This window comes from Myotis daubentonii, chromosome 13, assembly GCF_963259705.1.
Source record: "Myotis daubentonii chromosome 13, mMyoDau2.1, whole genome shotgun sequence".
Lineage (NCBI taxonomy): Eukaryota > Metazoa > Chordata > Mammalia > Chiroptera > Vespertilionidae > Myotis > Myotis daubentonii.
The window spans coordinates 45,864,640-45,882,289 of record NC_081852.1 but is presented as its reverse complement, the minus strand read 5'-3'; the positions used below and the strand labels follow the sequence as shown (position 1 = coordinate 45,882,289).

General features: G+C 37.5%; 1 protein-coding gene and 1 long non-coding RNA gene across 4 annotated transcripts in view; one reads left to right on the top strand and one right to left on the bottom strand.

Annotated features, from left to right (window-relative positions):
* Positions 1–15,270, bottom strand: part of SLF2 (SMC5-SMC6 complex localization factor 2) — a 43,206-nt gene extending 27,936 nt beyond the window's left edge. The window contains exons 1-7 of one of the 3 annotated variants that reach the window (XM_059661116.1): positions 14,969–15,270; positions 12,116–12,159; positions 10,907–11,637; positions 9,587–9,644; positions 4,070–5,025; positions 3,024–3,094; positions 96–218 (exon numbers count right to left, since the gene is read on the bottom strand). In XM_059661116.1, the coding sequence (XP_059517099.1) occupies positions 96–218; positions 3,024–3,094; positions 4,070–5,025; positions 9,587–9,644; positions 10,907–11,637; positions 12,116–12,159; positions 14,969–15,108 (2,123 nt within the window). In that variant the 5' untranslated portion in view covers positions 15,109–15,270. The remainder of the gene's footprint in view (positions 1–95; positions 219–3,023; positions 3,095–4,069; positions 5,026–9,586; positions 9,645–10,906; positions 11,638–12,115; positions 12,160–14,968) is intronic. The other 2 variants (XM_059661117.1, XM_059661118.1) reach the window with 2 other exon arrangements.
* On the top strand, positions 15,071–16,858 carry LOC132214243 (uncharacterized). The gene is made up of 3 exons (XR_009448239.1): positions 15,071–15,208; positions 15,884–15,951; positions 16,477–16,858. It is a non-coding gene; the product is annotated as an uncharacterized LOC132214243 (long non-coding RNA).
* Positions 16,859–17,650: the final 792 nt, after the last annotated feature.

The following is a 17,650-nucleotide window of genomic DNA, read 5'->3' as shown; positions in this document are numbered from 1 at the left end:
AAGTGTATAACCATCAATTGTCCATTTATTTTATAAAGATAAAACTTAAAAATGTATAAAGTTAACAGGATATATATTATGAAAAACCAGTATACCTGTGCTCTTCTAAGAGGCCATCCTCATCATCTGTACTGTCTTGATCTCCAATTCTGATTGGGGATTTAATGCCTCGGCCCTGCCTAATATCTTCCTGTAGTTGCTTCTGTAGTTCATCTAGCCTGAGAATTGAAAGAATGTTATAATAAATGGTTTGCCCTAAAAATAAAAACAAACTTTAGTAAAACTCTTATTAAGTACTAGAGGTCCGGTGCATGGATTCGTGCACAGGTGGGGTCCCTTGGCCTGGCCTGTGGGGATCGGGTGAAACTGGCTCTCCGACATCCCCTGAAGGTTCCTGGATTGCGAGAGGGTGGTTCTCCGTGACGCAACCCGGAATCGGGCTCCCTTCTCTCTGGTTCTGGGTGCGTCACCCAAGAACCGCAGCTGCTAAGTCACCGCAGCTCAGCAGCTCCTGCGTTGAGCATCTGCACCCTGGTGGTCAGTGCGCATCATAGCTACCAGTTGGAGCGTCTGTCCCCTAGTGGTCATTGCGTGTCACAGCTACTGGCCAGTTGGTCAGTCGCTTAGGCTTTTATATAGATAGATATAGATACTGTTATAAGACAAACTTTGTTTACACTATGGATTAAATCATGTCTCCCAAATAATTCATGATAATACAATATAGTATATATTATTTTCATTAAATACACAAAAAAATCTATTTTAGGTCTTAGACTTTTATCCAGTTACAGTATAGTACTAGAATAGTACTCCATCACATAAAAGACTTGAATGTTACTTTATAGCTAGGACTTCAAGAATGATGTCCAAATCATTTAGAGAAAGGGGAAGGAAAAAATGGCAAAGAATAATTCAATGTTTAATCTCTAATGCTTATTTGACTTCCAGTAGACCAACAACCTAATATCGTTAACTAGGTTTTCTAGCAGCAGTAGTCATTATTGCATCATCATCATTACCATCATCAACATCATCATATCACCTAACTCTTACCAAGTACTTGCTATGTGACAGGCACTATACTAACTTTATGTATTGACTTTTTTTAACCCTCACAACAACCCCATGTGGTAATTCATGATTACCCATTTTATACATGAGGAAACAGCCTTACAAAAGCTAACTTACTCAAGCTGACAATGTGAGGAGCTGGAATTCAAAGTCAGAGTCTAGCATTTAAGTCCTTCCTTGCTTATATTACGCACCAAGATTATTTTAACGAGGTCCTTATTCCCAGCTCCAGCCCCATAGTAGATGAATGTAATATAACAATAAATGACCAGTAAATGTACTACTCTATTACTGCAGGAAACAGTCAATCATCAGATCAAACTAGCATCTCTGCCTTTGGTATGAGCAATGTTCAATTTATATAAGCAACATCAGATTTGACATCACAAGTAACATGAATTCATGAAACATTTAAATAAGTTTATAATTAAAACAATTCCTCTAATTATATTCAGAAAGGGAAACACTTCTGACGTAGTATCTGCTATTCCTATATCTAGATACTTACAGTTATCAGGTTTGAGACACATATATAACATCTTAAAGCCAGCTGAGCTTTTAGTGAAGTTCTCTGAGCTCATTTCAAGGATATACTTTGAACTAATAAGGAATATATTTACCTCCTCTCATTAGCAAAAGTAGTTTGCAATTAGTCACATAAATTTCATTGGGGTTATTATGACTCTCAAACTTTTTTATTTCTTTGTGTGTGCATGTAGAAGGTGTCAGTCAAAACTAAACTTCTTCCTCACAAGAGTAGCGTGGTGTATAAATAACAGGTCTGGTGTCAAAACCTGGACTAGGCAGGCATAAACAGCTATTATAAAAAGAAAACCACAAACAGAAAATACCAAGGCTTGGTAAGGATACACAGAAACTGGAACCCTTGTGCATTGCTGGTGGAAATATAAAATGGTATAGCCACTATGTAAAACAGTATGGCAATTCCTCAAAAAATTATGCATAGAATTACCATATGATCCAGCAATTGCACTTCTAGGTATATACCCCAAACTGAAAGTGGGTACTTGAAGAGACATTTGTATATCCATGTTCATAGCAGTAATATTTACAAGTCAAAAAACAAGAAGCAACCCCAGTGCCCACTGATGAACAAAATATGGTATCTATATACAATAGATTCAGCCTTACAAAGGAAGGACATTTTGACACATGCTACATGGATAAACCCTGAAGATATGCTAATGGAAATAAGCCAGTCATGAAAGGACGAATGCTTATAATCGTATTTATATGAGGTATACAGAACAGTCAATTTCATAGATACAGAAAGTAGAACAATAGTTACACCAGGGAATCGGAGTTATTGGTTAATGGATATGGGATTTCAATTAGGGATATGAAAAAAAAAAAGTTCTAGGGCTAGATGGTGGTGATGGTTAAACAACAATATAAATGTACTTGATGAACTGTACATTTTAAAGTGATTAAAACAGTAAATTTTATGTTGTGTGTGTGTGTGTGTGTATATATATATATATATATATATATATATATATATATATATATATAATCATAATAAAAAACCCACAAAAATTCTAATGCTTTAAAAAAAAGTTTTTATTTATTTCAGCGAGAGGAAGGAGGGAGAGATAGAAACACCGATTGGCTGTCTCCTGCACACCCCCTCCTGGGGATCAAATGCAAAACCTGGGCAGGTGCCCTGACCGGGAATAGACCTGGCAATCTCCTGGTGCATGGGCTGACACTCGACCGATTGATCTACACCAGCTGGGCTCTACTAATGCTTTTGATCAAGAATTTCAGCTATCAGTTAGGTACTAGTTGTGGTAAGCAGAAAGAAATTTATGTTAATGGAGTATACCATAAAAAGCTGGAGCCTCTGATCCACACTATAAACAAGAATACCTTATTTCTGAAACAGTCAGCATGTTAAATTTAGCAAGGTAGTCATGATGCTAACTAACCTTTGTGTGTCTTCCATTTCCTTCACTAGACGCTCTAGAGTATTTGTATAAGTTCCACTATGAACATGTTCCTAAAACAAGAAGAAATTTTAGGAATACTTTATAACATATCTTAGTAGAAGAATTGGGATGTTTTAAGTTATTCAGAGTACTAAAGAATATTCTCTCTTTCAATAACCTGGGCCAGGAGAATACCTTTCTTAAAAGAGAATTTTCATCATCATGCTTTAAATCTAGTATTTTGTACTATAGGCAATTTGATTTTGCCATCTACTAGGAAAGGCACTACTTATAAAAAACTCTGCTAGCCTTAGGAACTGACTGCAAACACCCAAAGGCTCCATGGCTACCCTATCTTTATTTTTAAATCCTATTTTAGTGGAATCAAACTGTTAATTTTTAGGTGTTACCATGAACATTAACACCTTCCCCACCAAATTTTACAGACATATTAGAATTTAATTCAGCTTATTCCCAAGATAGAATGAAGCACTTTATAAATAAAATTGCACACCACAATTAACAACATTCTACACTCTACCTTCATTTACAGCAGTGGTCTCCAAAGCAGGGGGTGTGCAAGGTGATCCATTGGGGTGCAGGAAGAAAATAATAGAACTTCTATTTACATGGAACTTCTATAGAAACTCCAGTAGAACTTAGTCTATAGTAACTTCTACATAAAGTCTATAGGAAAATACCTTTTTCTTCTTCCTTTAAATTTTTTTGCATATTCGTTAGAAAATACATAGTATAGTGATACATGTATTAACCTATAAGTATACATATACATTGGGGTGCATGCTCAAAAATTGTTTTACTAATAGAAGTGTGTGTGATCAAATAAGTTTGGAGACCACTGATTTACAGTAATAAAACTAAAGATATGGGAAACCCATTAACCAAACAAAAACTATCAGTTTCAGACCAATTATGACTCATAACAAATATTGGCTTTTAAAATAAGTTCTAACATTCTATCCCTCTTTCATAATCAATCCATCTTTCCCTCTTCAAGTAAAGATAAATGTTATAGAACTACTTACTGTATAGTCTGATGACTGAGATCCAAGCCCCTTGGAAAGAGCAGGAGGCTTTCCTGTAGATGTAGGAGTCTGATTGAAGTTCAAAGCCATTATTTCTTCCAGGGATTTTAATGTTTCCTCTTCCTCATCACTGTCTAGGTTGTAACCTAAACTTTCTTCATCACTATCAAAACCACCCCTTAGTTTTCTTTTCAGTGCATTGCTACCTGCATTAGAATTTCCTGAACTCTCTTTATCTGAAGGGGCTTTATCTGAAGGTGCTGGGATACATGGCACAACTTCCAAAGCAGCCGGGGGAGACTTTGTAGGAGTGCCATATTCTGAATGCAAAGATCCCCCTGAAATTTTCCCTGAAGATACATTAGAATCAGCCTTATTAGTCTTTGCTTTGTGTTCCTTGTGTTTGGAGGGCTCTGTAGAATGCCCAGAACATTCTTTAGATGAAGAACGTTCTTTATCTTTTTTAGAATTTAATGGTACCCGAGAGGAACCAGCACTCGGATCATGGGAAAGTAAAGGTAAAAGTTTTGTCTCCTTTGATGCCACGGAGCTAGCAGTTTTATTTTTCTGAAGGTTGCTAGCTTTTTTAACTGTAGACTTTTCCTGAGGTAAAGATAAGTGGGGTTTCTGCATCTTAGTCTCTTTGGTACTTGCCACACGGACTTGGTCACTATTCCTGGAAGAATGGTGGCCAGAATTTGAAGGTGCCAAGCCTGCAGTGGAGCGGTCAGCTTCTTCATTCGGTTCCTTGGCTATATCTTCCAAGCGCAATACATCACCAGGTGTCTTCAGTGCAATGTGTTTTATAAATTTCTCTTTCTTATGTGGTCCATCAGGACGCTTCTCAAGGAAGGACTCTTTTGCTTTTGGCATTATAGATTCTCTTGTGCTTTTCAGATCTGAGTCCACAGAGTTCCTTTTTCTTTTGTCAGGGAATTTATTCTGCTTAGAGCCTGCTAAAATTTAATTTTTGCCAGATTAGTGAAAACATATTTTTCTATCTTAGTAGAGTTTATTCAATGTTTAGAACAACCTGCCAAATGTTTACATTCTAAAAGTTTAGGCTGAGATTATTTACCACATATGAAATGAAGAAAAAGAGTTAATACTATCATTTACTTTTTAACTGATAAACACTGGTGAGTTCAAGAAAAATAAAGCTAATGACAAATGCTTATTTTCATTCCAAAACTATTAAAAGTTTACTACCTAAATAGGATTAAAGGTGTGACTCTCCAAAACATAAAAAACTGTGTATTTGTATCAAGGAAAGGGTTACAAAGGCACTTTCCCTCAAAGTCCATATACCCTTTTATTAGACCAAGGACTACCTGGTTCCAGAAATGTAACACTTCTATATCTAAATTTATATGACCTTAAAAACACACATATGGTAACTAGTTGAAGGCAGACATATTTTAAGTTCTCAATTTAAAAAATTAATTTGTCTTTCTCCCTAGTACTTGTTTATCCTTTCCCATGTGTCGCTCTAGTCTTTGGCTATGTTATGGGTTGAACCATGGCTCCCAAAATGATATGTGGAAGTCCTAACTCCCAGAACCTCCGAATGTGACCTTTTACAGGGGGTAATCAAATTACAATGTCTTTAGGGTGGGTCCTAATCCAATATGACTGGTGTCCATATAAAAAGGGAAATTTGGACATGAAGACATACATGCAGAGGAAAGATGACATAAAGATAGACAGGGAGAAGATGCTGTGATTGGAGTGATGCCTCTATAAGTCAAGGAATGCCAAAGATTGTAGGCAAACACCAGAAGCTAGAAGAGGCAAGAAAGGATCCTCCCTTAGAGTTGTTAGAGAGACCATGGCCTACTGATATCCTTAACTTTAGATTTCTAGCTTCTAGAACCCTAACATAATAAATTTCTGTTTTAAGCCACCTATGCTTTGGTATTTATGGCAGCCCTAGACAACTAATATAAGCTGTGTTAGCAGTTCCATCCAGAAGCAATTTAATAACCACATATATTAGAGTTAACCAGTTTTTAAAAATTTCTTATTGCTTAAAAATGTGGTTTCATTAATTAACTCTTAAAATTCATCATTCATAGCCTAGCCACTATGGCTCAGTGAAGAGAGTGTTGGCCCAGAGACTGAAGTGTCCCTGGTTCAATTCTTGTCAAGGGCACATACCTAGGTTGCAGGCTCAATCCTCGGCCTGGTTGGGGAGCATGTGGGAGACAACCAATCAATGTTTCTCTCTGTCTCTCCTCCCCTCTCTAAAAATAAATGGACAAATATTCTCCAGTGAAGATTAACAACAAAAAATTATCATTCATTAAAAATTCACTACTTATATAATCAGTATTCTCAAAAATCAAATTTCCCTAAATCAAGTTTCTTTCTGCACATGGACAGATCCTCCATGTCCCCAAATCCTCAACAAATTAAAAAGAAAAAAATAAATAAAAATCTCGAGTTAAGCAATTATTTGTATATCTTGATCAATATGTAATCTGGAAAATTCATCTTATAAAAAAATCAATTAAATACATGCTTCATTTTTCTACAGATATCTCCTATTACCTGAAGAAATCATTCATGTCCGCTCAGTTTTCTGGGGTTAAATGTCCTATAAAAAAGGATAGGGGTCCCTTATAGTGCAGGATAAGAAATCAAATAACTAAGAAAAAGGGAACACTTAGGACAGATGTATATTGATTATCTTAAGTTTGAAGGTTATAAGAAAGATAGCTACAGATCTGTCAGTTTGAGTTTTGTTACATTTTCCTAGAGAAGTTAAATATTTATTATAGTTAGTAATGAGAAGAAATTCCTGCTTTGTTCAGGAACTGAAAACTTATCCAGAAGAGAAAAAGTATTTGTGGACAAAGTTTAGGAAAAATTAGCTTACTTAGAGCTTTAACATCTAGAATTAGAGGAGGGTGAATTGGTACTATGGGTAGGCTCCCTTTTTGCAAGCTCGCTAGGGCAATGGATTAACTGCAAAATGTTCATGATTCTTTTGTTTGAAATAAAAATAACTATTTTTATTATTTCAGAGAGGAAGGGAGAGGGAGAGAGAGATGGAAACATCCATGATGAGAGGTAATCACTGATTGGTTGACTCCTACACGCCTTGAGGATTGAGCCCACAACCAGGGCATATGCCCTGAGAATCGAACCGTGACCTCCTGGTTCATAGGTCGACACTCTACCACTGAGCCACGCCAGTCGGGTTCATGATTCTTTATGCACCCCTTGTGTAATCTTCAGGTTGAATGTTTTACAATATTTCAAATATGTATCTATAATAATAAAAGCGTAATATGCGAATTAGACTGGACAGCCAAACGACCTTCCAGACATCCTTCCAGATGTCCTTCCGGACGAAGCCAGGGCTGTGAGGGCCAAGGCAAGCTGCTGCAGCTGCAAAGGCTGAGCCCCCTGCACGAATTTCATGCATTGGGCCTCTAGTTAGTATATAAAATACTCAGATAAGACAGTGATTGAGTCTGTAAAGAAAAAAATCCAAATGCTCAATAAGGAATTAGATATTAATAAACTATGGAATAAACTATCGATGGATTAAGCTGGACCTTAGAACTTTCAGCCAAAGGATGGGGCTCTAGAAGACCAAAGAGCCAAATGCCTACGCTGCCAACATTTTTGAAACCCTCAACTTGTGTGTGATTATGCATAGCATCATCACAACTGTGTAATAGTAGTAATATGAACAAGACATAAATTTAAATTATTAATCTCTATTCAGATAAAGATAAGCACTCTTCATGCTATTTAGAGTCTTAATATCCTTGATATCCGGTTGACAGTCAACTGAAGTATAAATGTATATTTATTAAGAGTACAATACCACAATTGTGAGGATTATGAAAAACATTCAAACATATTAGAAATAAAAATATAAGTGAAGGCAACATCTTAAGTCTGCCTCTGAAAACAGGCAGTGTTAAAAAAACTTCAGTATGTGGTATTATATAAATAAAACTACAGTCACCACTGAGGAAATCTATAAATCTGTGAAGATAATTCTTATCTTAGTCATTATCAGAGGGGGGAAAAAAGCTGAATAGCTTGGTGGCATAAACATCACTAGCAGCCTCTTACACTGGAAGAGCTAGCCTAAAAATATTTTGTTCTTCCATTTACCTCAGTGCAAAGAGATCATTTATTTATTATTAGAAACACTGAGTGCAGGAGCAATCCCATACCTGAGAAATTATTGTTCCTGTACTATTAATGTCAAAATTGACTAAAATTAAATCACCAAAATCAACATTATAAAATTTAAACAAATTTTAAAAATTCTATGAAACTTCAATCTTATTCCTGATGCTAGAAGCTCTTTAATAATGGTAAAGTATGATTTTAGCCTTGGCTGAAGATTAATTTTAACACTTGAGATCACCTGGTCAAAATGCAATGCACCTCTAGAATATATAAAAAAGTTTTACACAAAACTGAAGAATGATAAGTCAGAACTGTCTCTATACCTCCATTTTTTAAGTTTCTAAAAGTAACCATCTTATACAGATATGAGGCTCAAACAAATTAAAAGGATATAGAACAGAGTATGGCACATAGTAAGTGCTCAATAAATGTTTGCTAGTCTCATGAGTGCGGAACTTTGTAAAGTCTATTTTTCAAAGTTTACAGTCATATCAAATTATTAACAGTTGTTATTTCTGGGGGCCTTTCATTTTTTGTGCTATAAATTTCTGCAGTTTAAATTTTATACTGGTCTATTTTCTAGTTTAAAAAAGAGAAAGATATTTTAAGAATGACTGAATTAATAGCAGCTGTTTGCTATTATGTATTTTCTCAACCAATAGATATTAAAAGTACAAACTAGTATCATGTAGGCGCCCTTGAAATTTGATAATGAAAAGGGATCTTTGTATTTGAAATACAGGAAACACTATTGTGGTTCATGATAACAGTTTCAACCTTATACAAAGCATCTTTAATACACCAAGACTTCAGATAGTCCACAATTCCAGAAATATAAGATTATGCTTCTTAATTGTAGCCAAGGATTCAGAAGAACAATGAATACCAATGTGAGAAACACACTGTTAGGAACTATTGAAGAATGTGAAGAGTCAAGACAAATCACTGGTTACTTATACTAAATTCTAGGACTATTCCTTTTTTTAAAAAATATTTTTTATTGATTTTTTGCAGAGAGGAAGAGAGAGGGATAGAGAGCTAGAAACACCAATGAGAGAGAAACATCGCTCAGCTGCTCCCTGCACACTCCCCACTGGGGATGTGCCCGCAACCAAGGCACACGCCCTTGACCGGAATCGAACCTGGGACCCCTGAGTCCGCAGGCCAACGCTCTACCACTGAGCCAAACCGGTTAGGGCAAGGACTATTCCTTTTGAATATAATATTACTAAACCCTAAACTAATGCGACACTCAATTCACCTCTAGGAGGAAACTGCATACTTAAACAAATTTGCTTTAAGAAACAGTGCCATTAAAATGCAAATTTGTTTTAAAATTCATAAATTTAATTTTGATTCTACCTGAAGCAGAGTCCCATGAATCAGAAGATGATCTTTTTCTTGAGAGATGTCCATTTTCCTGTTAGCAAAATGAGATAAAATTCATTAAGAGTTGGGGGAAGAATGTGAATTTTTCTTCATACATTTGAACAAAGATTTCTAGACCGAATAAAGCAAAAACGTGTATTTGAAGTTTAAATTCAAGCTTCTATAATAAAATATTTCAAATTCTTGGGTTTTATCACAAAAATAAAGGGCATTTGTATGATAAAAATATAAAAAATGCCATAAAATAAAGTCAGTTTTTATAACACAAATTTAGAAATTTACATTCATAGCTCAGGATTAAAATTTTATTAGAGCAGTGTACTATTATTCTGATAAACAGTAGGCTTAATATTTGCCAATCAAATGGATACAATTCACTTTTCAATACTTCTGTTTAAGAACTGATACAACACCAAACAATGAAATCTTATAAAAATGGACCAAATGTTACTAATCGCTATTGATAATTAGCAAATCTCACTGGTAAAGGCACCAAACTCCTTGCAAACCCTAGAGTTTATAAATATATTTTCTTGCAGCAATCTCCATTCACTCCCAGAACTTCATAGTTTGGTTTATTTTTGGTCTATCTGGTGTACAAATTTCATAGCAACTTTTCATCATAGCACTTACTGTTACCTAATCTTCCTGTATTTGCTCTGTATGTAGAGAAGCTCTCTGAAAAAATGTTATTTAACAACTTGACTTTCCAGGGACGAGGCTCATCTTTTGTGCTGACCTAAGTTTGGTCTAGTCTCAAAAGATAAATCTGATGAGGTTAAGATGTGAAAGGGGATGGATGGAAGTGGAAGAGGTCATAGAGGGGATAAATGGTGATGGAAAAAAACTAAATTAAGTGAAAATTAAAAAAAAAAAAGTATTTGGATAATTTTCTAAGCTTTCTAAGACTCCTACTCAATTATTTAAGATTTATATATAGTCTAAACCAGTGTCTCAAACTTTAAAGTGCATCAAAATCATCTAGAAGGCTTGTTAATGGCAGATTGCTGAATTCTACCTCCACAGTTTCTGGTTCAGTGGGTCTGAAGTGGGGCCTGAGATTTGTATTTCTAACAACTTAAAAAATTAAGGGCAGGAAACATTATTTTACTGAGTTTGATCAACTGTTGGACAAACCCTAATGAAATCAGCTTCTACTACACAATCTGTGTTATCAGTATTTCTTTAATAAGAGATACCAATATGATGTTAACAATTTTAAAATATTTTTAGATTTAGTATCTAAATATGATAAAGCAGTAGCTAAGCTAATTCAGTAATTATTTCACATACCAGGTTTGAGAGATTACTCTTTCCAGGTCTGACATCATTCTGTTTACTTTGTTCCTGCCTTGGTTGGTAATTTCTTTCTATACTTGAGGATTTTAAGGAAAGACTGTTTGCTTCTGAGAAAGAATTTTCTGAGTTGATTCTCTGTTCCATTTGCTCCCTTCTTAACTTCTTTAGTTCTCTTTCTTTGCAGTAAGAAGCTAGTGACAACTGGAACTTAGCTCCGAGTGGGCTTTCTCCTGGGTGATGCCTGGATAGGCTGCTTCTGCTGCTAAGACTTCTGGAGGTGTTCTTGAAGATGTCAGTTTCTGTCACTGTGGCCTGCTTTTTGGAATCTGCATTGTTCTTGGCTCGATCTCTATCATTCTTCTCCCTGCTATTTTCATGAGTGTACAGTGACTTCCTTCTCTCTGGAGATCGATGTTTTTTCTTTAGTGTCTTCATCTCTTTAGACAAGTGACATGAAGGAGGAATATAGACAGTCTTTGTAAGTGTCTTTGGACATTTGGTGGTTAGTGACACACAAGGCCGACATGACTCATGATCTTTAGGGTGCTCTTTAACACCTTTCATTAAAGCCTCTAAAATAGAGCTCTTTTCTGATGACAGCTTTTTGGGTTTAGATATTTTTGGCGAGGATAGTTTCCTTTCAAACTGCTCTGTCCCAGTGATGGATAAACCACTTTCTCCATATTTGATGTTTGATTTTTGTGGAGAATCCAACATATGTCTGTCTAAATAGCCAATTAAAACACACAAATCGCATGTTATTAAAAATATACAAACTATTTTGTATAAATATTTAAAGTATGAATAATACTAATCACACAAAAAATTCAAATTGCTTATTCAGATAACAATACACATTTTATGGGGGGTAGGATTAAGACACAATTTAATTGTTAACAGCCTTACTTTCATAAGCCTTCCTTTTGCTACATCATGTAAGCTCCTTATGGCTCTATGAAATAAGTTACTGTATTAGAGAGTCAAAACAGTATGCATTATGAAAATTGACTAGAAGTTTTAAAACATAGAAGCAAAAAGTTTATTCATGATGTTTAGAATTGTTTATCTTTGTAAAAAACTGCATTTTCATTTTCAATTTTTAAAACTGTTTAATCAAATTAATGAGTTTAGAGCAGATTTAAGAACTGAATCCATTTTCCTCTCCAAAAAAATCCCACAAAAATGCATTAGTAGTATACATACCTGGTTTTGAAGTTGGTTTGAAGAAATCTATAATTGACTGCTTCCTGAAAATAAAAGCATAACTAATATGGAATCACATAAGCAAATACTGAAACCTCAATAATTCAGAATAAGTAAAGAACACTAGATTTATAGAATATAGGCTGGATTTCACTATCTAGTTTAATCAAAATCTGACAATGGCAATAATGCTTTGCTAAGCTGATTATAAACAATTGGAAATATAATTCACCACTTCCTGTAGGGATAAATTTATAAGTACAACTGAGGTTTATATAATCTATAATACTAAAATGAGAAGATTGGAGTGCAGATCCAGAGAACTGGTAGAGTGCTTCCTACGGCACAAAAAGCTCACTACTACATAGAGTAAAAGATCCTGAGGGGATCTGATCCTATTCTTTGATTAACTTCAGTAATTTGATACAAAATAATGCTTAATCAGTGTTTGCTAAATGAATAATGGAGATTGTAAAAACTGACTAAAACCTGAAGAGACTCATCACAAGAGTAGATGGTAGAATGGGTTGATTTGGCTGGTCTGAGGATGCAGCTGACGTGTGCTGACAAAAGACAAAGGATCAAGTATTAACCTTATACTACTCTCTTGTACACTACAGTAAGATGCTAATCTAAGTAACAGCAGAAATTGGAATGAGTTCACAACTACATAGTGTCTCAAAAACCTTAATTTACCTAAGTTCTTTTTTAAAAAAAATGTATTTTTATTGATTTCGGAGAGGAAGGGAGAGATAGAAACATCAATGATGAGATAGAATCATTGACTGGCTGCCTCCTACACGGCCCCTATTGGGGATTGAGCCTGCAACCCTGGGCATGTGCCCTTGGCTGGAATTGAACCCAGGACCCTTCAGTCCGCAGCCAATACTCCATCCACTGAGCCAAACCAGCCAGGGCTATCTAAGAGTTCTTAAGTTATTTACAAAAATAACACATTACCTGGGGGTAAATAAAACAAAGAGAAAAGTTAACAAGAATAACAAAACCCAAATTGTTTTCATTTTTAAAAAAAAAATTTCTGCACCCTACAGTGGACACAGAGTGGAACAGGACCATTTTATCAGAATTCGTATTCTGATTTGTTCATGGTCTTTAGAGTTATTTGTCAGCTGCATAAAGAGGGATGTTATATCTAGAACAAAAAAATCAATCTTCTGGCAAATATGGCTAAAATGTAATTATTTTATTGAAAGAGAATAAGCAACAGTCTATGAGTTTCCCTAAACATTTATCCACTAAGAGGTTGGAATGCTCAGAGAAAACGAACAATCCAAGTCCCTTGACGGTTAAGCTTCTTCTTCATCTTATACACTTTACTGATCACATTAAAAGAGCAATGTCCACCTTTAATGGTTTATTGAGAGCCTACAATGTTTGTTTGAGATGCTGGTAGAAAAGTTAAGAAGTTATGAAATGAATGAGTAATGGAGGGAAGAATCTATGCATTTGTTTTCATACAATAAATTAGACATGTCACTACATGAGAGTCAAGAAACAAATGCTAGAGGTTCTGTAAAGGGAAGAAGGATGATACCTTCAGTTATTGGTTGAGAAAAGAGAGATGGGACAGAATTAAGAAGCAGTTAATTCAAAACAAGACAACACTAAATGTTTTTACATTAATTACTGAAAGTAACACTATATCTCTTTCCTAAAATATTAGATCCCTGGCTCTTTTTTGATTATTATACTAGAGAGAAAAATGGTTTTGTTAAACATGCAAGGTATTTGCAAAATAACTATGAACATAACTTTCAAGGAATGTTTCCTTAAGTTCACATGCACAGAAATGTCTATTATTTATAACTAGTTAAAAATTTTATAACAGCTCACAAACCCTTATCTGAAACTTTTGGGGCCAAATGTATTTTAGAATTCTGGATTTTAGAAAGGCAGGTAACTTCGATGCAGTATGTAAAGCCCCCAGTGGGGTCTGATATTGCACCCTGGAGCAGCAACCACATTAATATTTTTCCAGCAAAACTCATGAATACTTACACTTCATGGGATAAAGGCCATACAGCCTTCCATTAGTTCTAATCAGGTTTGGCTTCCGAGTAAGATGTGGTGCCAAACTCACTGAAAAGTTTTGGTTTTCCTAGCTTCCTGACCTTCAGAATTAAGATAAGGGGTTGTGGACCTGTTCTACAATAGCAGAAGATACATTTACTGTAAAACTTACGTTACAAGCTCTGAAAATAAAAAAGACAGTACCAAGTGTGTAGAGAATTTAAACATGTTTTATTGTCAGAGGATGTCATTTGAAGAAATTCCCCATCTTTTTACATAGCTCCCACAAAATCTTTACATAAAAAAACTGGCCTCTTGGGTTGGAGAAAACATCACATTCCAAATGTGCATGTTCTTTTAAGTATGAATTATCGTTTATACTGAACTCAAAAGTGATCTGTGGGTTTCCCTCATCACACCTTACGTAATTTCTCACCTACAATACAGAAACAACGGCTTATACTATTAAACCACTAGGATCAGTACAACTGGCAAAGTACAGAAAACCACCTCGATGTGCATTAACCGGTCAGGGCCCCGGGTCCAGCTAGCATACAGGACGAAAATCACGTTCTGAGGCGGGATCCCCGTAGCCATCCCGGCTGCGGTCACTAGACCGAGGACAGCGTCCCAACTACAGAAAAGGAAACTCGAACACCCAGAAGCCGCCGCGCGGAGGCGGGGCGGAGGCTTGCCAGGCCCCAAAACGCTGAGGCCTGAGCTCGCGGGGGATGGCGGGAACTGGAAGAGCGGCCGTCCGCAGTCCTCCCTCATACCCTTGCCCCCGCGACCCGGCCCCTTCTCAAGCCCTCTGCACTGTACCTGTCCCCAGGACTCTCTGTTCTCTTTCCCGCTGCAGCAGGAGCGGTACTACCGGGTCTCAGATGGCAGCGCGGGGGCGACGACCCCGGGGCTGGGGATGAGGGGAAACCTGGCCTAGCGAGCATGCAGCGCCTTGTCATGTCGGCGCCGCTGGCGACGGCGGCATGAGCTGTCGCTGGAGAACTTGGGTGCGTGGTTGCCGTCTTGCTGCTGGGACTCAGGGAGGCTGTCGGAACAGAGGTGGGCGGCACCCCCTTCCCTCTTCATGGCGGTTCTCTCTCTTCGGAAGTGACTCTTGTGTGAGCGGGAAGGAACCAGAGGACTATCAGGGGGCGGGTCTTACTTGAAGAATCGGGCTCTGATTGGCTGATACGGCGGTCATTCCCGTAGTGGCGCAATAGAAAGCCGCAGCCTCTCCGGAGAAGGCGGGGTTTCGGGAAGGGGAGGGGAGAAGGAAAACTGCCCCGCGGTCACGTGCGCGGGGCGGGGGCGGGGCGGGGGCGGGGCGTGCTGCCCAGTCCTGCTCGCGTCAGCCTGGGCGGGCGCGCGGGGGCGGGAAGACGCGGGCTGCCGTAGGCGCTGCGGCAGCAGGCGACACCGGCTGGTCGAGAGAGAGCGAGGGGCGAGGTTTGCAAAAGCAAAGCCGAGCAGCAGCTGCCCCCCTGTGTCACACAATCGCGTCTAAGAAATCCCCAGCTGTTCATTACATCGTCTGCAACATCTTAGGCCGGAGTGCCCTCATGCTGTCACCACTTCCTCGGTGTTCTGCACAGCCAGACCTGAGGACTTGCCCATTCTGTGAGCGTTCTTGTTAAGTGCTGTGGTGGATTATTATTATATTTTTTTTTAAAGAAGGAAAAAACCCCCATTCAAATAAAGACTGATTTTATTCCACAAAAACATTTTGCTTTTCAGCTGCTGAAAGAAGTTGTCCATGAAGGCTCTGCAGCCAGACTCCTTGGAGATTTGGAAAGGAACGTAAGGTCAGGTTTCAGTTACCCCTGTTAAGCGTGGACAGCATAGATTTGTGAAAGCGCCCAGCCATCTCCAGTCCTTTGTAAATGGCCTGTGGTCTGGAGTCTGCGAGCCAGGGCTGGTCAGAGTAGCTGAGCCTCAGTTTCCACATCCATGGAGTGGGTATTCTGCTTCTCTTGGTAATTGTGCACTATAAAATGGATAAGCAATGCAAACTGCACAGGTGAGAGTCTCTCGTGTAATAAGCACCGGATAAATTAGAGTTCGTTCTTTAGACGGACTCTTAGACTTTAATTTACAAAATCTCCCAGAGACAGGCCACATACCGTTATCACTATTAACCAAAACAGCAATCTCAAGGTTGTCTAAGCTTGAATTGGCAGGACTGTTCAATCAGTTGGATGGAATGAAATCTTAAACGACACAAAAGGATTTAGACAGGTCTTTAAAGTTTATTGCACTGAGATTTAACTGCTTCAGTAGCTAAGGATGCCTGACTGACCTGAAATTCACCTCCTTTCCTTCCCAATTAGCCCTCAAGAGGAAGAATTAATGAGGAATAAAGTGGCAAACGAGGTGACAAAGTGGAGGGTGGAAGACCAGCAGTGAATGTACAGGTCTCGCATTCATCCAAAAAGCACATATCCACAGCTGTCTGTGTACTGGGTCGTGGTGATGCAAGAAAGGAAATACTGCCCAGCCAGGTGTGGCTCAGTGACTGAGGGTCGTCGCAGGAACCAAGAGATCACCAGTTCGATTCCCAGTCAGGGCATCTGCTCCAGTTGCGGGCTCGATCTCCAGTCGGGGGTGTGGAGGCGGCAGCCGACTGATGACTCTCTCTCATCATTGATGTTTCTATCTATCTCTCCCTCTGCCTTCCTCTCTGAAATCAATAAAAATATTTTTTTAAAAAAAGAAAGGAAATACTAAAATGAGGGTCATTTCTAATAACTGAGAAGTTACTATATCTTGCATTGTTCCTTATATAAAAAAAGAACATAATAGATGCTCAAAATGTGTTGAATGAATAATGGCATACGTTGTTTATTAAGGGTTTCTACATGTATTATTTCCCGCCTCTTGTGTTAGTGCTTTCTGTTGGATGTTTCTACTCTAGTAAATCCCTGCTTCTATAGCAGCACATCTATAAAACATTTAATCTGATTCATTTCATTGCATGGTCAGTCCATAAAAAATAGAGTAATGCATAAAAACACGTTCTGCATGATCAATTAGTTGCTTTTCTTGGATTATAATATTTGAATCATCCAGCTTGCAAGGTATCACTTTAAAGTCTATACTCATGCTACCAAACAATAGTTTTCACATTTTCTTAATCTGAGCAACAGATTATGGAGTTAAGTGAGGCAAGAAATCCCTTGATCAATAAGTGGAATGGAATCATAATGAAAACACAATTTAAAAAATCTCTTCTTAACAGGGAAGCAGTTATCTAAATCCGCAATAGGCATCAAGGATCTTCTTTGTTTAAACTGTGTTTGAAAATGATACAAATTTGGGTTGCAGAGTGAAATATGCTCAACATACTAACCAGAACTGCTAGGAATCTCTAAGGCTCTTATTTTCCCCCAAATAGTGTTGGACAATCTATTTTGTGCTTATACACCTCCCATTTTGAATATATACATATATACTGTGTGTGTGTGTGTGTGTGTGTGTGTGTGTGTGTGTGTGTGTGTGTGTTGA